The sequence below is a fragment of the Pseudovirgaria hyperparasitica genome, assembly GCF_010093815.1.
Source record: "Pseudovirgaria hyperparasitica strain CBS 121739 unplaced genomic scaffold EJ05scaffold_4, whole genome shotgun sequence".
NCBI lineage: Eukaryota > Fungi > Ascomycota > Dothideomycetes > Acrospermales > Acrospermaceae > Pseudovirgaria > Pseudovirgaria hyperparasitica.
In genome coordinates, this window is record NW_022985552.1 from 20662 (window position 1) to 37081 (window position 16420).

The window sequence follows — 16420 nt, forward strand, 5'->3', positions numbered from 1 at the left end:
TAGATTATTAGAGCCCGGCCTAGGTCGGGGTAGATCGATAGCTTTTAACATGTTAGTAACGTATATAAGATAGGGATTATTCGAAGACGCCTATTTCCATACTAATTACTTTAGAGTATTAAGATTTCGGGAAACTATATTATAATTATTATTAATTTATGCGGATTATTACGAATTATATTATTACTAGCTAAGGACGGTATAAAAATTAGTAAATTGCGTAAATCGTACTAAATTATAGTAAATCTATATAAATCTATATCTATAAGGATCGGGTAATATACCTAATAATCTAAAAAACTCTATAAAGAGTTAAGAAGTTTTTTAAAGAAAGGAATATTTCTAAGAAAAGATTTTAATATAGATAGTACCCGGGCTTACCTAATTATATTACGTGATACGCTAGGCCTAATTAGGTAATCTTACCTATATAAGAAGTTAAGATAGATAAAATCTAGTTTATTAGGAAAACGCTTATATAAATCTTAGATTAGTAAATATCGGTAAGTATCTAAGACGAAGCGTAGAGAACGACTAAGGTCTTACGAGACTTAGGATAGGGATATAGAGATAGATAATAATCTAGGTCGCTAAGGGTAGCTTCCTAGAGGGAAGGGATAATTATTAGGACTTAGCCTTAGGTAGGACCTAACCTATATATACCTTAGCTAATAGGGTTAGGAGGTGACGTGAAGGGCGGTAAATAGTTATATACTAGATAGATCGGCATCCCTTTATATATATACTCTCGGATTCCTATTAAAAGGGTTCGGTAGTAATTCGTTCTATAATAGAATACACCCTATTATTCTATCTAACTATACTACTATCTAATAACCCTATTCTTACAATATCTATATAAGAAGATAGACTCTATATACTAACTAACTATACTAAAAGGACTAAATCTTAAAGCTACTACTTTAAGGGTAGAGTATACTACTTATATATAACTACTATATATATAAATTAACTAGTAGACTACGTACTTCTTACATACCTAATATTATCTCCCCTTTTTAAAGGCGTGTATCCTTATATATTATAGGTATACTACCTTATAAAAGATAAACTAAACTAGCCGTAACGGGCCTAGTATAAACCATGTATATACCTAATTAAAATACTTATAATACCGCCTCTAGTACTAGACATACTAACTTACCGTAGTAACGTTACTACTATATTATCTATTATATATAGAATATGTAATATAGTAAACTAAATAGAATCGTATGAAATTTAATAACGGTTAACTAGACTAAGAGTTAAACTAGTAACTCTATAGTAGCTTTAAGATTCTATAAGAAGGTAGACTCTATATACTAACTAACTATACTAAAAGGACTAAATCTTAAAGCTACTACTTTAAGGGTAGAGTATACTACTTATATACAACTACTATATATATAAATTAACTAGTAGGCTACGTACTTCTTACATACCTAACAATCTATTTCTATACTAATTACTTTAGAGCGTTAAGGTTTTAGAAAACTATATTATAATTATTATAGATCTATATAGATTATAATAAATTATTATTATTACTAGCTATATATATTATAAAAATTAGTAAACTATATAAATTATAGTAAATTATAGTAAATCTATATAAATCTATATCTATAAGAATTAGATAATATATCTAATAATCTAAAAAACTCTATAATAAGTTATAAAGTTTTTTAAAGAAAGGAATATTTCTAAGAAAAGATTTTAATATAGATACTATCTAGATTTATCTAATTATCTTACGTAATACGCTAGGCCTAATTAGATAATTCTACCTATATAAGAATTTAGAATAGATAAAATCTAGTTTATTAAAAAAATACTTATATACTTCTTAGATTAGCTAGTATCTATATATATCTAAGCTAAAGTATAATAAATAACTAAGATCTTATAGAACTTAGAATAGAGATTATAGAGATAGATAATAATCTAGATTACTAAGAGTAGCTTTCTAAAGAAAGGGAATAATTATTAGAACTTAGCCTTAGATATAACTTAATCTATATATATCTTAGCTAACTTAGTTAGATAGTAGTATAATAGATAGTAAATAGTTATATACTAAATAGATCGGCGTCCCTTTATATATATACTCTTAGATTTCTACTAAAAGAGTTTAGTAGTAATTTATTCTATAATAGAATATACTCTATTATTCTATCTAGCTATTAGAACTTAGTCTTAGGTATAACCCGATCTACACGTACCTTAGCTAATAGGGTTAGAAGGTAGCGGGAAGGGCGGTAAATAGTTACGTGCTAGATAGATCGGCGTCCCTTTATATATATACTCTTAGATTTCTACTAAAAGGGTTCGGTAGTAATTTATTCTAGGATAGAATATACTATATTATTCTATCTAACTATACTACTATCCAATAACCCTATTCTTACACTAGCTATACTACTATCTAATTACCCTATTCTTATAATTAGTAGCTTATTAGCTCTATTAACTATCTTATAACTTATACTTATCTAGACCTTACGTTTACTATAAGTATACTTACTACTTTTAATATAAATTCTTCTTATAAGTATCTATAAACTATATTTTAAGTTCTCTACTATATTTAGAAATTCTTATTTATCTATCTAGTTATATAACGTCGTACTAGAGGAGTATAAATTACTATATTCTCTAATATATTATAGGGTTCTAACTCTAATATATCTCGTTTATTTTTAGACTATATTTTCTAAGTTAATAGTAATATACTTACCTAGACCGTAAAGAGATAGAATACTATTATAAAATTAATCTATAAATTAAAATATATAGCTTACTTAGCTACCGTCTCTTACCTAGTTTAGGTATTATAGATAATTAAGAAAATCTATAGTAATCTAAATCTTTATATCCCCTAGCTTAAGACTAATAACTAAGTAGCTCTCTCCCTTATTTAGAACTACTAGATTAATACTTAGTTAAAATATATTACTATCTACTTCTATTTCGTTTAAGAATAATACTCTAAAAAGAAGTTTAGTATTTACTACGTTCCCTCTATAGAGAACTTAGCTAATATATATACTAAAGCTCTTCTACTATAATTATTTAAGGTATTATATATATAGCTCGGATTAGATAGCCTCTACTAAGGGTAGTTATTTAAGTATAGGGGAGTATAGAAGGAACTACTTTTATATAGAATACTAGTACTTAGTACTTTATATTTAAACTATCTTCTAGAGACTTAACTCTTTCTCTAATATAATAACTTTATTTAATAAGTAGATCTATCTAATAAATATAATAGAATAAAAGAATACTTAGAGAGTACTTAGAAGTACTTAGAAGTACTATATCTTTTCTAATATAGTAGATAATCTACTACTATTATATTAATATAAGGCTATTAGATAGTATAAATAATCTCTCTCTACTATATAATATACCCTAGATTATTAAGGCTAGTATAGTAATAGTACTTAGTATAAGATTATTTCTAGATAGTAATAGATAGTATAATATAAGTAATAGTAGACTACTAGCTTAGCGCCTAAGTTAAAGAAGTAGAGTTAGATATAGTACTATCTAATTTAGTAATATTCTAAGATTCTATAGTATTATAATTATAAGATTTAATAGATATAATAACTTCTAGTAGCTATCTATTAGCTAATTTAGTAATAGTAATATTACTAATAATAAGGTTAATAAGTTAAAGTATATTAGCTTTAATTTATAGAGTAGTATAAGATATCTTAATCTTTATATTAATAAGAATATACTAATATAGATAGATTTATAGTATAAAGAGATAAGAAAATAGTAAGATAGTAGTAAGATATAATAGAAGGAATAAAGATAATAAAGATAAATAAGTATAGTATATACTTAGTAAGTCTCGGGTATCCCTTAATCTAAATACCCTATATAAAATTATATAGAGTATCTAGATCTACTAATCTACTTAGTCTATACGTTATATTCTATACGTAGATATTATATTCCGTCATATTTTATACGTATAAATACGTATTTATACGCTGGAGGCTTGAGGAAATCTCAAATTGCTATGCTCCATCCTTTGCATACGCAGGCGCTTTCAGATGGCTTCCATTCTTCGAAGCGCTCGTAATTTTCTAAGATCTCCAGCACCACCTTGGAATTTTCCAACCACTGGCTTTCCGATTCTTGACAATGGCTTAGTGGTCGAGGAGGAGCGAGAGTCATTGTACTCCCCGACAACATTCTACCCGGCAAAGATTAGTGAGGTCTTGAACACAAGGTATCAGATCGTGGGTAAGTTGGGTTACGGAGGATATTCTACAGTATGGCTATGCCGCGACTTTGCGTGAGTCTCCATCCCAGCCTATGTTGATTTTAGCTAACTTCAGTCAGGGACCATGACTATGTTGTCTTGAAACTTTGTCGCAGTGACGCGCCTAATATTAAGAGGGAAATTGATATATACCGGCGGCTTGACAGTGTCAGAGCGAAACATGCCGGTGCCACGCTAGTCCGAAGGATGCTCGACAACTTCGAGCTCCGAAAACATGGACACCACTTCCTGTGCATCATCCACAAGCCCTTGGGGATGAGTTTAGGCAAACTCAGAAGCAGGGTTTCAGGGATGAAGCTTCCAGAGAATATCTTAAAGCTCACACTAATACATATTCTCATTGGCTTGGAGTTCCTCCACACTCATGCCAAAATTATTCATTGCGGTAAGCGTAGTTTTCGTAAACGTAGCTCCTAACTAACTTCTAAAGACCTTCAGGAGAAAAATATTCTCCTTGGCATAGAAAATAAATCTATTCTCGATGAGTTTGCGAAACACGAGCTGGAATATCCAACGCCGCGAAAGATTGATGGTGCCCGCGTCGTGTACGAGTCAAGGGATCTCGACAATACCACAAATCCAGGGCGCCCTGTTCTTACGGATTTCGGAGAGGCTCGACTAATGGAAGATTCTCACACTGGCCTTATTCAACCAACTCAGTACAGAGCCCCAGAGGTTCTCCTTGGGCTGCCATGGGACCATAAGGTGGATATTTGGAATGTTGGAGCAATGGTCAGCGTTACTTCTTCTCTTACTCGGAACCCCTTGCTGATATGCGTAGATATGGGACTTATTCGAGGGCCGCAATATGTTCAATGCCAGAAATCCGAAAGGCGAAGTGTCGATAGAACACCAGTTGGCACACATTGTCGCGCTGCTTGGCCCTCCCCCAGTCGATCTGATCCGAAAGGCCGATATCGCACCGAAGTATTTTAACCTAGACGGTGAGCATCTCAGTTCTGTAGCACCCAATGGACTTGACTGACTCATTGGAAGGGTCTTGGAAGGGAACGGTGAAAATACCCGAGGACAGCCTTGAAGAATCCGAGCGCAATCTAGAAGGTGAGAATAAAGCCTTGTTCCTGGCTTTTCTGAGGAAGATGATGAAGTGGAGGCCGGATGAGAGGAGTAGAGCCCAGGAGCTACTGGCAGATACTTGGCTTCGGGACGGAGACCAGTTTGCAGATCAATAACTGCAACCAAGCTCAACTGAAGCGACTTACATCTCTATGGCATGGTATTGAAATTCTAGGCTAGTTATTCTGACGCTTCGTACGTAATTGTTTACAGAACTGATCGATTGAAACCCGCATCCTGACCGCCTTGAAATCTCCACGCGGCTTCGAGCTCTTCGATGCGCAGAGTTCTCGCTACGTGCTGTATCTCCTTAGTGATCTTCAGCTCGAGAGACCGGCTGCATTGGTGCTTTGTCCATAGTTACATGAGAAAGCTTAGCAGCCGGTGCACGCATGTCTCGCGCGCATACAAACCATAGTATAAATGATATTTTTACCCTTACCGCCGTATTATCCCTTTATAATATATAAAACTATAATATATAATAGAATAAAGCTAGTATAACTAATATATAGTACTATAGATCTTTAATATTCTCTCTATATTCTTATAGAGTACTACTATTCTTTAATCTTATATTTCTTAACTAATTTAATCTTTTTCTTAGCTTTTCTAATACTAAACCCTTTTAATAGAATATAATAATAGTAAAGATAACTATTTAGTACTAAAATAAGCTTAGACTACTACTCTTATATAATATATTATCTAAAATAGTCTAGTATTAAAGAGATTTTATATATCTATAACTCTATATTATATAATTTAATTCTATTAATTATCTTTAATATTCTTATAAAAGCTTATATAATAAAAAGAGAAAAGATATAGAATTTCTATTAAGTTATTCTTATTACTTAGATCTTATTTAGTACTAGATTAGTATATATAGTATATAGATAGATTAGATATATATATTAATTAATTTACTATATTAAATTTAATCTAAGTTCCCATAGTATAAAACCAGCTATATCACATGGTAGCGTGCTATTCGCTTGTGAAGTACGTTGTGTCTACTAATAGTAGTTACCTATTTATATTCTGATACTAATGGTCCGCGTCCCTTTGCGCCACTTATATTTCGTGGCTCCGCATTAGTACCACTGTGACCCTGGATAACGCCTAGGATCATTTTCGTAGACTCTCTGTAACGACCATCGCCCGCATAACTGGGAACAATTCTCACAATCACTTGAATACACACTCCATTCTATCTTTCCACATACGCTCCTTCCTCCGAGAAAACGCCAGCCGTAATCAGATACTTCCAATGGTGGTTCAACGGAAATGGGGCGATAACCACATTAACAAATCCTTCAAACAAATCGATCGCAGTACTTGGCTCATCGGTAAATTCGTCTTGCACCGATCTCCTTCTCCTAGTGATACCGCGACCTGGAACGACGATAGCGACAATTCGAGCTACACCTTGACGCGTGCGTCCTTACCCCTCCCTGTCGCAGCACACGCCGATAGTCCCTATATTAAACTCATTCACGAAGCTGGTGATGCCTCTGCCGTCTGGTCGATAGGAGGCAACGCGATTTGCAAAGTTCGGTACACCGAGGAGGGTGTCACGCCTGAATCAGTGACTTTAAATTTTGTAAAGGATAGACAACCTAGTTTTGAGACACCAAGGGTATTGCATCATGCATTTGATAAAGACAGATCTTACCTATTTATTCAAAGACTTCAAGGACGAACGCTAGATACGGCGTGGCCAACCCTGAATGATTACTGGAAAACCCACTACATGTCTGCAGTAGTCGATGCCTGTCTAGAAATGACACAATGGCGAAGTTCAGCTTTGGGTGGCGTAGATAATCAGTACATACCTGAGTACTTTCTTGCTGGGCCAAAAGACGACTTCAGCGTGCTTCATTCAGGATTTGAATCAATCGGTATGGACTGCTCAAGCTTCGTCTTTTATCACGCCGATCTTGGACCTACCAATATCATTGTGGAACATGAGCCAAATACTGGAAGGATTGGCATCATTGACTTTGAAATTTCTGGCTATTTTCCCTTAGGTTGGATCAGAACCAAATTTCGACTTTCTAGTGGAATGAATTTTTCTGCTATGGCATCGGATAATGCTATAGCTTGGAGGGCAGGAATCCAGAAAATGCTAGAAGCTAAGGGTTTCGAGGATTATTCACAGGCTTGGATAAAATGGCGAGGATATACAGAATCTTAGTAGTAGTAGCGATTAGAGATATGATTCTACTATTACGCTAAACGTCTACGTAACAACCTTACAGCCAAGCTACTAGAGAGACCTATGTAACTAATCTTTCTGGATCTCTGAAAACAATCTAAGCCCGATATGCTGTCTGTTGTCCTTCGGCAAAGCTATTCATTGTTACTACTACAAGTCTCGCAGCAAGCCTGTTGATATTCACCTTAAGCGGTAGTCACGGGAAGAGCAGCTCCGCAAGTAGATCCATCCTGTAGAGGGCCTTCACATTTTTCCTTTCCCGTCATGTTATTGTATCCGCATTTTGGACAATTTGCAGAGTTGACAAGCTCTAAAGAGTTGATGGTAGCCATTGTAGAAAGATGATACCTATGATAGGCAAAAGCGAAGGGAGGCAACGCGACGCGACGCGGTAATGAGGGTTTGGTAGTAAAACTTGGTACTTCAAGATCAAGAGATAGCTACCTACTTATATCTAGGCCAATGTTAAAAGGAAAGGTTCTCCTCCTGGGGCACTGTTATCCATTATCAGGGGCTAAGGACTAGTCGTTTAGAGACCGGTCGGCATATAAATATGCGTTAGCACGCGAGGCAGATTTTCGAATCGTCGCGAGTGACCGGTCAGTTTTCGTTGTCCTTTCAATAGTTCTATCCAAGTCTGTGTGTCAGTCATTCCTCCTGGGTTGATTGTAGTTGCATGATGCTGCATGCTAGCCGTCCGGAATCTTCCAATAGCGACGTGGGTAGGCAGCATTCCCAAGCGCCGTGCTGGATCTTTCGTATAATGTAGGGCCTGCAGGAGAGTATGCGAAAGCCTAGCCATGCATGGCCAGGCGCATTCGCCTCTGCCAATGCCCAACTCTCCTTTCTACATAGGATCCGTTCAGCCGATCACATCCTAGGCCGGACCTCGAAGGTTAACTGACCCATAGTCTGGCACGGGCTGTGAGATTCTAACTTAGTAGTGCGCATCGAGGCTTCTTTCGCTACCTTGTTTCCACGTCCTGGTACACCCGCCACTGTGCTTGAAATCCAGCGATATGGACGACATAGAAGCATTGCTGGCTGAAACCGAACGCGAACTCGGCGAAATTCACGAAACCCCGATCGCACCATTGAACGACCCTCGCGACGAGAAATCTTTTAAGGAGTACGTACACGAACATACGACGCGGTTGTTTCGAAGGCCTTGGAGCAGACTTCACGGAAGTTCTTACACCTGTATACAGGGTCAACTCATGCTCACCGGAAGGAGAAACGTCGGGATGTAGTTCCGTCGAGCGCCTCGCTGCTGCCTAAACCACGACGTGAGCGGCGCATGATGCTTAACGAGCATCGTATAGATAGCTAGTGCCATCAGAGTGGGATTTGATGGTGGAACAACCGCGTCATCCGCGCAAGCTGCATGGACACCAGACTCCTAGTACCCCTGTGATGGCTTATCGTTTGGCACTTCAACAGGCTGCTCATCCATGCCAACATGTCTAGACGCTCGATTAGACTAAGAACTTGGTGATAAGTCGTAGGGGCGATGCACCACTAGCATCCGCGTGGCACAGTCACTGCCTAGAGACCATGACTAGGTAGCTGCACGTTCATGCGAGCATGCTATGCTGGAGCCTAGGTATACGGTTCGCCTCCGAAGTACGTGTGATATTCTAGCCTTAACAAATCTTTCTCGGCTTTGCTCCTGTTGCTATTATTCCGTTATCTCCGTCGGTTGTGTAGGCCTTTAAAAGTAGTGTGCTCCACCCTCGAAGCAGTAGCTTCGAAATTAGGTCTTGTGCATTCATCTCAATTCTATATCAAAGCCAGGCGTCGGGCAGTCACCAACTAAATAATCGTTATTTCGACGCACTTCCTTCGAATTTGTTACGGCGCTACATGTAAGAGCATCAAGTAAGTCATGCGCCTTCTCATAAATTAATGTTCCAAGAGTGCCGACCAGATGTGTACTTAGCAGCAAACTACATACGCCTGTGGGCACTTTCATTCCGCCATCCGAACCGCCACTTGCAACAACAACGGAACTGTTTGCGTCATGTCCACATCCACAGTGGGATGGTTAGCTGATATCACATTGACTACAACATGTGGTTGCGATCTGGCTTATGGAACACCAGAATCAATGTGATACAGATTGAGTCAGGGTTCGGCTAGTCAAGGCATCAAGACATCAAGGCATCAAGGCATCAAGGCATCAAGGCATCAAGGCATCAAGACATCGTACCATTTGCGGGGAGGAATGAAGTGGAAAAAGGCAATGCATTCACTTGACCTTTTGGACTCCTTGTGTGGGAACTCTGGTTGAATTTGACGTGGCAAAATTGATTGACGTATTTACTTAGTCTATTTGCATACTATATATACCAGCCTAGTGCTGAATAAGATCTGAGTAATGGGGATGACCCATAGCAATCCCACATTGTGCGCTCTCTGGGGCAGAACGCCTACCACTATAATTGCAACTGCAAATATATGCCACGAACTTTTCTAGTTGTCTGGAACTTGTTGTATGATCTATGGCTTGCCAAGCAACGTCACCTGATCTTGCCCGTCCATCCAAGTCAGAAACTGCAAGTGGCACCGATCTTCCTACTGAAACACATCAACGTCGACTTCGTTCGCGACGATGGACGGCAGGCTTATCGCTAGACACGCATCATCTAGTCCGCAGTCATCTTGGCTAGTCTATACTTTATCGTCCCATACCCTCGTCCGTATCGGCCCAGACATAGCCGTGGCCATCCAGAGAGTCGTGGCTGCTCTCGAGACCGTCCTCCACCTGGGGCCACAAGTCCATCACTTTGCAACGACATACAGCCTGAGTCACATCACAATCATACTCAGAACCGACATTCCGGACGGTGGTGCTGGGGTCGTTGACATTACTCTTTTACGTCTACGACTAGTCCGAGGTGATTTGGTAGCGACTGAGTTTCATGACAGTTCGCTGTGTCGGCGCATTGCGGATCAACTCCAGAGCATCCAGAAGTATCAACCAGGCATTGAGGTGCCCTTCCGCTGTGTCGAGGATTGGATGGGCTATGGAATCATGCAACATCAAATCTACGACAAAATGCTCTTGGCCAGCAAAACCCCAGCGGCATGGAGCGAATTCAAAAAAGGGTTCGTTAAATTTGAGAATAAAAGAGTTTCTTTAAAGTAGCATCGCATTGTGAGGTATTGGCCTTATACTACTTGAATTTATTCCAAAACATTCCATAGCTGTTTCCCTATCTGCCGTTAGATCTTTGTCCATCCGCTTCTCAGCTGAGTTTTTACATGAAACCATAAACTACTTTTCATCGGTGGAGCTTATGTGATGCATCGTCGGAAAGTACATTAATTCGAGCGACGTCCTAATTGGTATAAGCATAATTTGGACTTGGAGTGCGTTACGAGGCGACATGAGAAGCGACGCCGATATCATCAAGTATCGAGATATGTTGACGAACATTGGCAAATACGCTATTTCCAGTCGACTGGACGATATCAAGGAGGCGTTAAATGCTATCAGCGTCAAGAACGCTATGCTCCGCTCTTCTATCCAGACAGATACCCCTTCTCTAGAAGCTGGTAATACGCCGTCAGCTTCAGTCAGCGAGACTTTGGGTCAGCCCATGCACGACCTAGCACCACCCGTGGATGTCTCTGACGTTGACTCTGAATCTAAGAAGAGACGTGTCGGAGAGTTATAGAGCTAGCTCTAGTAACGAAAAGATTATTAGATATCTCAGTCGCTTCTATCTCTATACAATGTATACAACTAAAACAACTCCTCGAGCGACTCCGGAACACCTAGCTCAAACCATCCTCTGGTTTGATTCTCACTTAATTCGATGTATCCTTTTACCAAAGCCGCCGTTTCTTCGCTTCCGGCCAAGTCTGAAAATTTCTTCAAATCGTCCTCATACTCGGCCTCATGAGGATACAGCCTCGGAAGTGCTCTTTTTGCTCCCTCCAGCGCTCCTGCCGGTCTCAGTGCAATTTTTCTAGCAACCTCATCTACACCCATCCTCAATGTCTCCTTGGAGTCAAAGTACCCGTTCACCCAACCCAGATCCGCGGCTTTAGCTCCACCCACTGCCTCGTTAGTCAAAGCGTATTGCAATGCACGCGCACGGGATATCTGGCTTGGTAAAGCCTTCATACCACCCCCGCCGGGGAACACTCCGACAGCTGTCTCCAACTGACTCAGCCGTGCGCCAGGGCCGGCGAAGCGCAGGTCTGTCTGCAACAGGATCTCGTCACCTATTCCACTAGCGCGGCCATCGATCTCTGTGATGAATACAGTAGTCGTAGTGTTGCGAAGGAGCGCGGTAACCTGGGTGCAGGAGTCGAGGAAGGCAGTTTTGGCCGCTGTCTGAGGTGGGAGTATAGAAAGAAGATCAATATGGGGGATGAAGAAATCTGCGTCCGCAGACGCGAGGATGACGACTTTTGGAGGACTCAGAGGCATGGTATTCGAAGGTTGAATGGAGAGGAGGAATTCAAGGAGATCTGAGGCAAGATTGGCGTCGAAGACATTGATTGGCGGATTCGAGATTGTGACGCGTGTGATGTTGGGAGAATATGTGAACGTCAGGGTGCCACGAGCGCTTTTCTGAGAAACAATAGATGCACCGATTGCACCGAGCGAGGCAGCGAGGGAGAATAAATGTTTCATCATGTCGAATCAATTGTAAAGATACCAAAGCTTGAATTGAGATATAGGAATGCTTGCTTCTCGTTTGATGGGCTCTAATGTCCGAGATACTGCTTCCTTTTATATTCAAGTGTTCGACTTAAGATCAATATTCGTAATCAAGACCTAGATACTGTGAAACCCACGCAGAGTATGAAAAAGAAGCATGGAAGAGATGTTCACTAATTGCGAAAAGTTATCTATAATCATTTGTGCAACGCTAACTTAGTATAGTCTCTCAGGGAGCATGGATAGACTTCGTACTCGCCTTGGTGTGCGTAATTCATCATTTGAGGCCTGTCACGTTGACGACGATTACTTATGACCCACCCACTTGGTATGAAGGTAATCACTCGATCTCACTGAAATGACACTCTTCGATGATGGATTCGACGTTCGTACAGGCAAGGGTCGTAGTAACTTCCAGCAGTCCTCCAAGGCCCCGGTCATGTACCTTCAACTACGTCTTCTAGCGCTGCCAACTGCCACGCTTCGAAGTTCGAGAGATGCAACTCCTCGTCGTCGCAGGATTCGAATGAATTCATTTACCTTGTTAGGTTCATTCGCAGGCCTTAGTTAATACTATGTAGAGGAAGATAGACAGCTGTTAATTCTTCAGCTGCCAAGGAAGCCGCGATCATGGTCGGCCTTCAATGGCAAGACTATATAATTAGTATTTGCATAGCGAGACATTCTAATAAAACGGAAAGAATATACACATCTCGTCTAAGTTTTTGAGTTCTACTTAGGAAAGAACCAATAAAGATAAGTGCGAATTGGTACTATCTTACCCCATATACGTGCTGATAATAGGACGTAGGTTTAGTAATCCAGCTAGAAACAAATTTCGACCTGAGTTTTAGATGACAGATCCATGCTCTTTCATCACGCAGTACACAAAGCTACTCGCTAAGATTCAGGAAGTATATTATGTATCATGTTCATCCATATCATTTCGCTATACTCCTACTTGCCTTTCGCAGTGTAGTACAACGCGCAGGATTAGACAAGTGCGAGGCCTTAGTCGGCCCTCTAGGCTTCGACCAAAAAGAGAACGGAGTAGACGGAGCAGATGTGGACACGGCTAAGGATAACGGGAGTGAGTAAGATATATACTGCTATTCAGGTATTTGAGACGTACTAGTGTCGTATAGCTGGGTGGCTGCCTCGTGTAGATAAGATCTTGTTGGGTTACTCGACGACAAAGCGATAGGAAGGAATTGATGTTCGGCAAAGGCCCCCTTCAGTAGATAATCCTGCGTCTAACTAAATCTTTAATCGGACCGTTTAAACACAACACCAATAAACAATTGCCAATTACCGCCAGTGAGCGGCATGCTCATACGCCACTACGTATAACATGATGAGATCCGTAGTTATGATTAGCTCGGTACTGCGACCGACTCCTTTCGCTTCTATAGTTGTGTATCAGCCTTTACACAAGGTCTATTTACCACTCTTACTCCTCACTGTCTCGGCAATGCCGATGCAGCAATAGGTATCATCTTTCTAGCAGTATTAAGTGCTATCACAGCCCCTTGCCAAAACTTTCTCGCTGGCCATCAGCTGTTTCGGTCCAGTGTTTGTTGACATACACCGTGTGTAACGAGCAGAATCTCAAGCAGGCTAAACAAAAAGCGACGAAATCACTACTCTTGACTTTGTACATGTACGCGAATGTTAGTTTTCTAGCTGTCGCGAGTTCAAAGAGAGAGAGGCTATCAGGGATTCACAATGGCGGAAGAGAAAGGAACGGCGATGCCGGTGAACAACGGTCGTGGCGAGCTGAAAGATGATCATGGTATAGCCATACAGGAACACGGAGCCTTGGATACTAACCCCCATGCTGATTCCCAGAGACCAACCGATCCCAAAGATGTAAAACATCGTGGTGTTGAGAAAATGGAGCGCTTCAATGACGTTTTATATCATTCCGGCAGGTAGGTGCTGTGGACTAGAGCCTCATTATGCATGTAATCACTGACGGAGATTCAACAGGACTGGAAAAGTCCTACTTTGGGTTCTTGCGGTGAGTATGATACCAGTACATGGACTCCATCCGGATACAGGGCTGATATGTTACCAGGCTTCGCTACTCGCAACCATGATTGGATACTCCTTAGATCAGGCAAGCACATCTCAATTCACTGTGATTGCCGCTTCATCCTTTGGCCGACACGCAGATATTGTAAGTTACGTGTTGCAGTCACACGAGCGCTGGTATCTCCACAAGTCGTTCTAATCGCTGCCAGGGCGCCATAGCAACTGCCAGCCAGATCATCCGTGCAATCGCCGAACCCTTCCTTGGGAGAATGTCCGACATCACTTCTCGACCAGACACATACATCGTTGTCCTCGTATTTTATGCTATCGGCTATAGCGTAGCAGCTAGTTGCAACAACACGGCCACATATGCGATTGGCATCTGCTTCACGTCGTTTGGCGAGTCAGGTCTGGATTTATTATCGAACGTTATTGTTGGCGACCTGACTCCGCTTCAATGGCGGGCGTTTGCTGGTGGGATGTTGAACGTCTCCAGTCTATTCACTACGTTTGCCGCAGGTGGGATGGTCGACGCTCTGGTTCCAGATAAGTGGCGATGGGGACTTGGTATTTTTGCCATCATGATCCCAATCCTTATGCTACCTGCCATAGGCACATTATACGGCATCCAACGAAAAGCTGATAAGATGAGTCTTGATGGCATCGCAGACAGCAGTATGGTGAGGAAAAATCGCGTAGACCACTCTTTAAAACGGTACATAGGTCTGGCTCGACAAGGTATTATTGACATAGACCTCCTGGGGCTTGTCCTGCTTGGGTTTGCATTCTCGCTTATCCTTCTATGTCTTACTCTTGCAGAGAATGCAGATGGAGGCTGGTCTAACCGAAGCATGATCGCTATGCTTGTTGTAGGCTTCGTTCTTCTCGGTGCGTTCATCGCGTACGAAGTGTGCTTGGCGCCCAAACCAGTCATGAGGAAGACAATTCTTCTGAACAAAGCATGGATCTGCGCGACTGTAAGAACCACTCTTCTGTATCGTCTGCACCTTAGCTAAAGCTTCGGTTCCCCAGGTCGTTACAGTGGCTAGCCAAATGTCCACTGGTACCAGAGCCGGATATTTCTCCTCATACACATACGTTACTCAGTCCTTCAGTGACTTTGAGTGGAGTGTATTCAATAATGTAAGGTACCAATTGTATCAATCAGGCCAGAGACTGACATCCATAAGGCAAGTATGCTCACGTTGTATTTTACCAGTCCCCTAGGCGGCTTAATACACCGTATCACCCACAGATACAAGACACTGATGCTCATCGGAGCTGTTCTAAGGCTGATAGGAAACGGGATTGTCTTGACGGGAAACGGACGCGCAACCCAAAGTCTTGCGGCTTTAGCGGTCTCCCAGGTCCTCGTTGGATTTCGTGGGTTCATGACCATCGGGGCAAAAGTTGGCAGTCAAGGGTCCGTCGCCCACACTGATCTTGCTTCCGCGGTGTCTTTGTTGTTTCTCTGGGGTATATTGGCCAGTTCCGTGGGCTCTGCTATTGGCGCACTTATCTGGACAAACAAGATGCCGAAATTTCTTCGTGAAGAGCTGCCTGCAGGCACTTCTGAGGCAACTATCAAAAAGGTCTACGGATCCATCAAATTACTCAAGGAGTATGACTTAGATGATCCCATCAGAGTTGGAGCAGTCCGTGCATATGATCGCACAATGGGGATTATATTCCTCACGAGTCTCTTGCTTTCCACTGTCTGTGTCGTCTTTACGTTGGCTATGCCGGACTATTATCTCGTAAGCCTACGAACCTGCTCAAGCTATGGTGACTGACTCGGCACAGGGGAAGCAACAGAATGCTATCGATAACAAAGGTGTGGATGGGCATGAGGTCGTTGGCATTGAGGACCATACCAATCGGGAGCGATATACAGGACCTGGTCTGTGGAACCGAATCCGTCGTGCGTACTACAAAGACACTTAACAGATGTGTATGACATGGGGAAAACTGCTAGGACAGTATGACCTACCGATTGTATGCTGCAACATAGCCAAGCTGTTTTCTAGGATGTACTATTTGAAAATAGCAGTTATCTTGACAGACAAATTACATCAAACTGTACTTTTCCATAATCTCGCAATACTTC

At 41.0% G+C, this 16420-nt stretch overlaps 6 protein-coding genes across 6 annotated transcripts; 5 read left to right on the forward strand and 1 right to left on the reverse strand.

The window, feature by feature from the left end:
• The first annotated feature begins 3965 nt into the window (after window positions 1-3965).
• EJ05DRAFT_449759 (putative CDK4/6) lies at window positions 3966-5617 on the forward strand. The gene is made up of 5 exons (XM_033742346.1): window positions 3966-4318; window positions 4366-4691; window positions 4737-5038; window positions 5088-5250; window positions 5303-5617. The coding sequence occupies exons 1-5, from the start codon at window positions 4074-4076 to the stop codon at window positions 5497-5499; spliced, it is 1233 nt and encodes a 410-aa protein (XP_033602518.1). The 5' UTR covers window positions 3966-4073; the 3' UTR covers window positions 5500-5617.
• Window positions 5618-6576: 959 nt separating this feature from the next.
• EJ05DRAFT_271274 (uncharacterized protein) lies at window positions 6577-7783 on the forward strand. Its single transcript, XM_033740359.1, has 2 exons — window positions 6577-6822; window positions 6889-7783. The coding sequence occupies exons 1-2, from the start codon at window positions 6657-6659 to the stop codon at window positions 7581-7583; spliced, it is 861 nt and encodes a 286-aa protein (XP_033602519.1). The 5' UTR covers window positions 6577-6656; the 3' UTR covers window positions 7584-7783.
• Window positions 7784-10215: 2432 nt separating this feature from the next.
• On the forward strand, window positions 10216-10752 carry EJ05DRAFT_483856 (uncharacterized protein; the record flags this gene model as incomplete). Its single annotated transcript, XM_033745291.1, has 1 exon — window positions 10216-10752. The coding sequence occupies one exon, from the start codon at window positions 10216-10218 to the stop codon at window positions 10750-10752; it is 537 nt and encodes a 178-aa protein (XP_033602520.1).
• Window positions 10753-10870: 118 nt separating this feature from the next.
• On the forward strand, window positions 10871-11318 carry EJ05DRAFT_271279 (uncharacterized protein). Its single transcript, XM_033740360.1, has one exon. The coding sequence runs from the start codon at window positions 10994-10996 to the stop codon at window positions 11282-11284; it is 291 nt and encodes a 96-aa protein (XP_033602521.1). The 5' UTR covers window positions 10871-10993; the 3' UTR covers window positions 11285-11318.
• EJ05DRAFT_271255 (ClpP/crotonase) lies at window positions 11319-12273 on the reverse strand. Its single transcript, XM_033740358.1, has one exon. It carries the CDS (start codon window positions 12253-12255, stop codon window positions 11353-11355), a length of 903 nt encoding a protein of 300 aa, XP_033602522.1. The 5' UTR covers window positions 12256-12273; the 3' UTR covers window positions 11319-11352.
• A 1381-nt stretch (window positions 12274-13654) lies between these two features.
• EJ05DRAFT_525156 (putative siderophore-dependent iron transporter) lies at window positions 13655-16257 on the forward strand (the record flags this gene model as incomplete). The annotated part of the gene is made up of 6 exons (XM_033748836.1): window positions 13655-14210; window positions 14269-14467; window positions 14523-15290; window positions 15346-15461; window positions 15509-16070; window positions 16117-16257. The coding sequence occupies exons 1-6, from the start codon at window positions 14005-14007 to the stop codon at window positions 16255-16257; spliced, it is 1992 nt and encodes a 663-aa protein (XP_033602523.1). The 5' UTR covers window positions 13655-14004.
• Window positions 16258-16420: the final 163 nt, after the last annotated feature.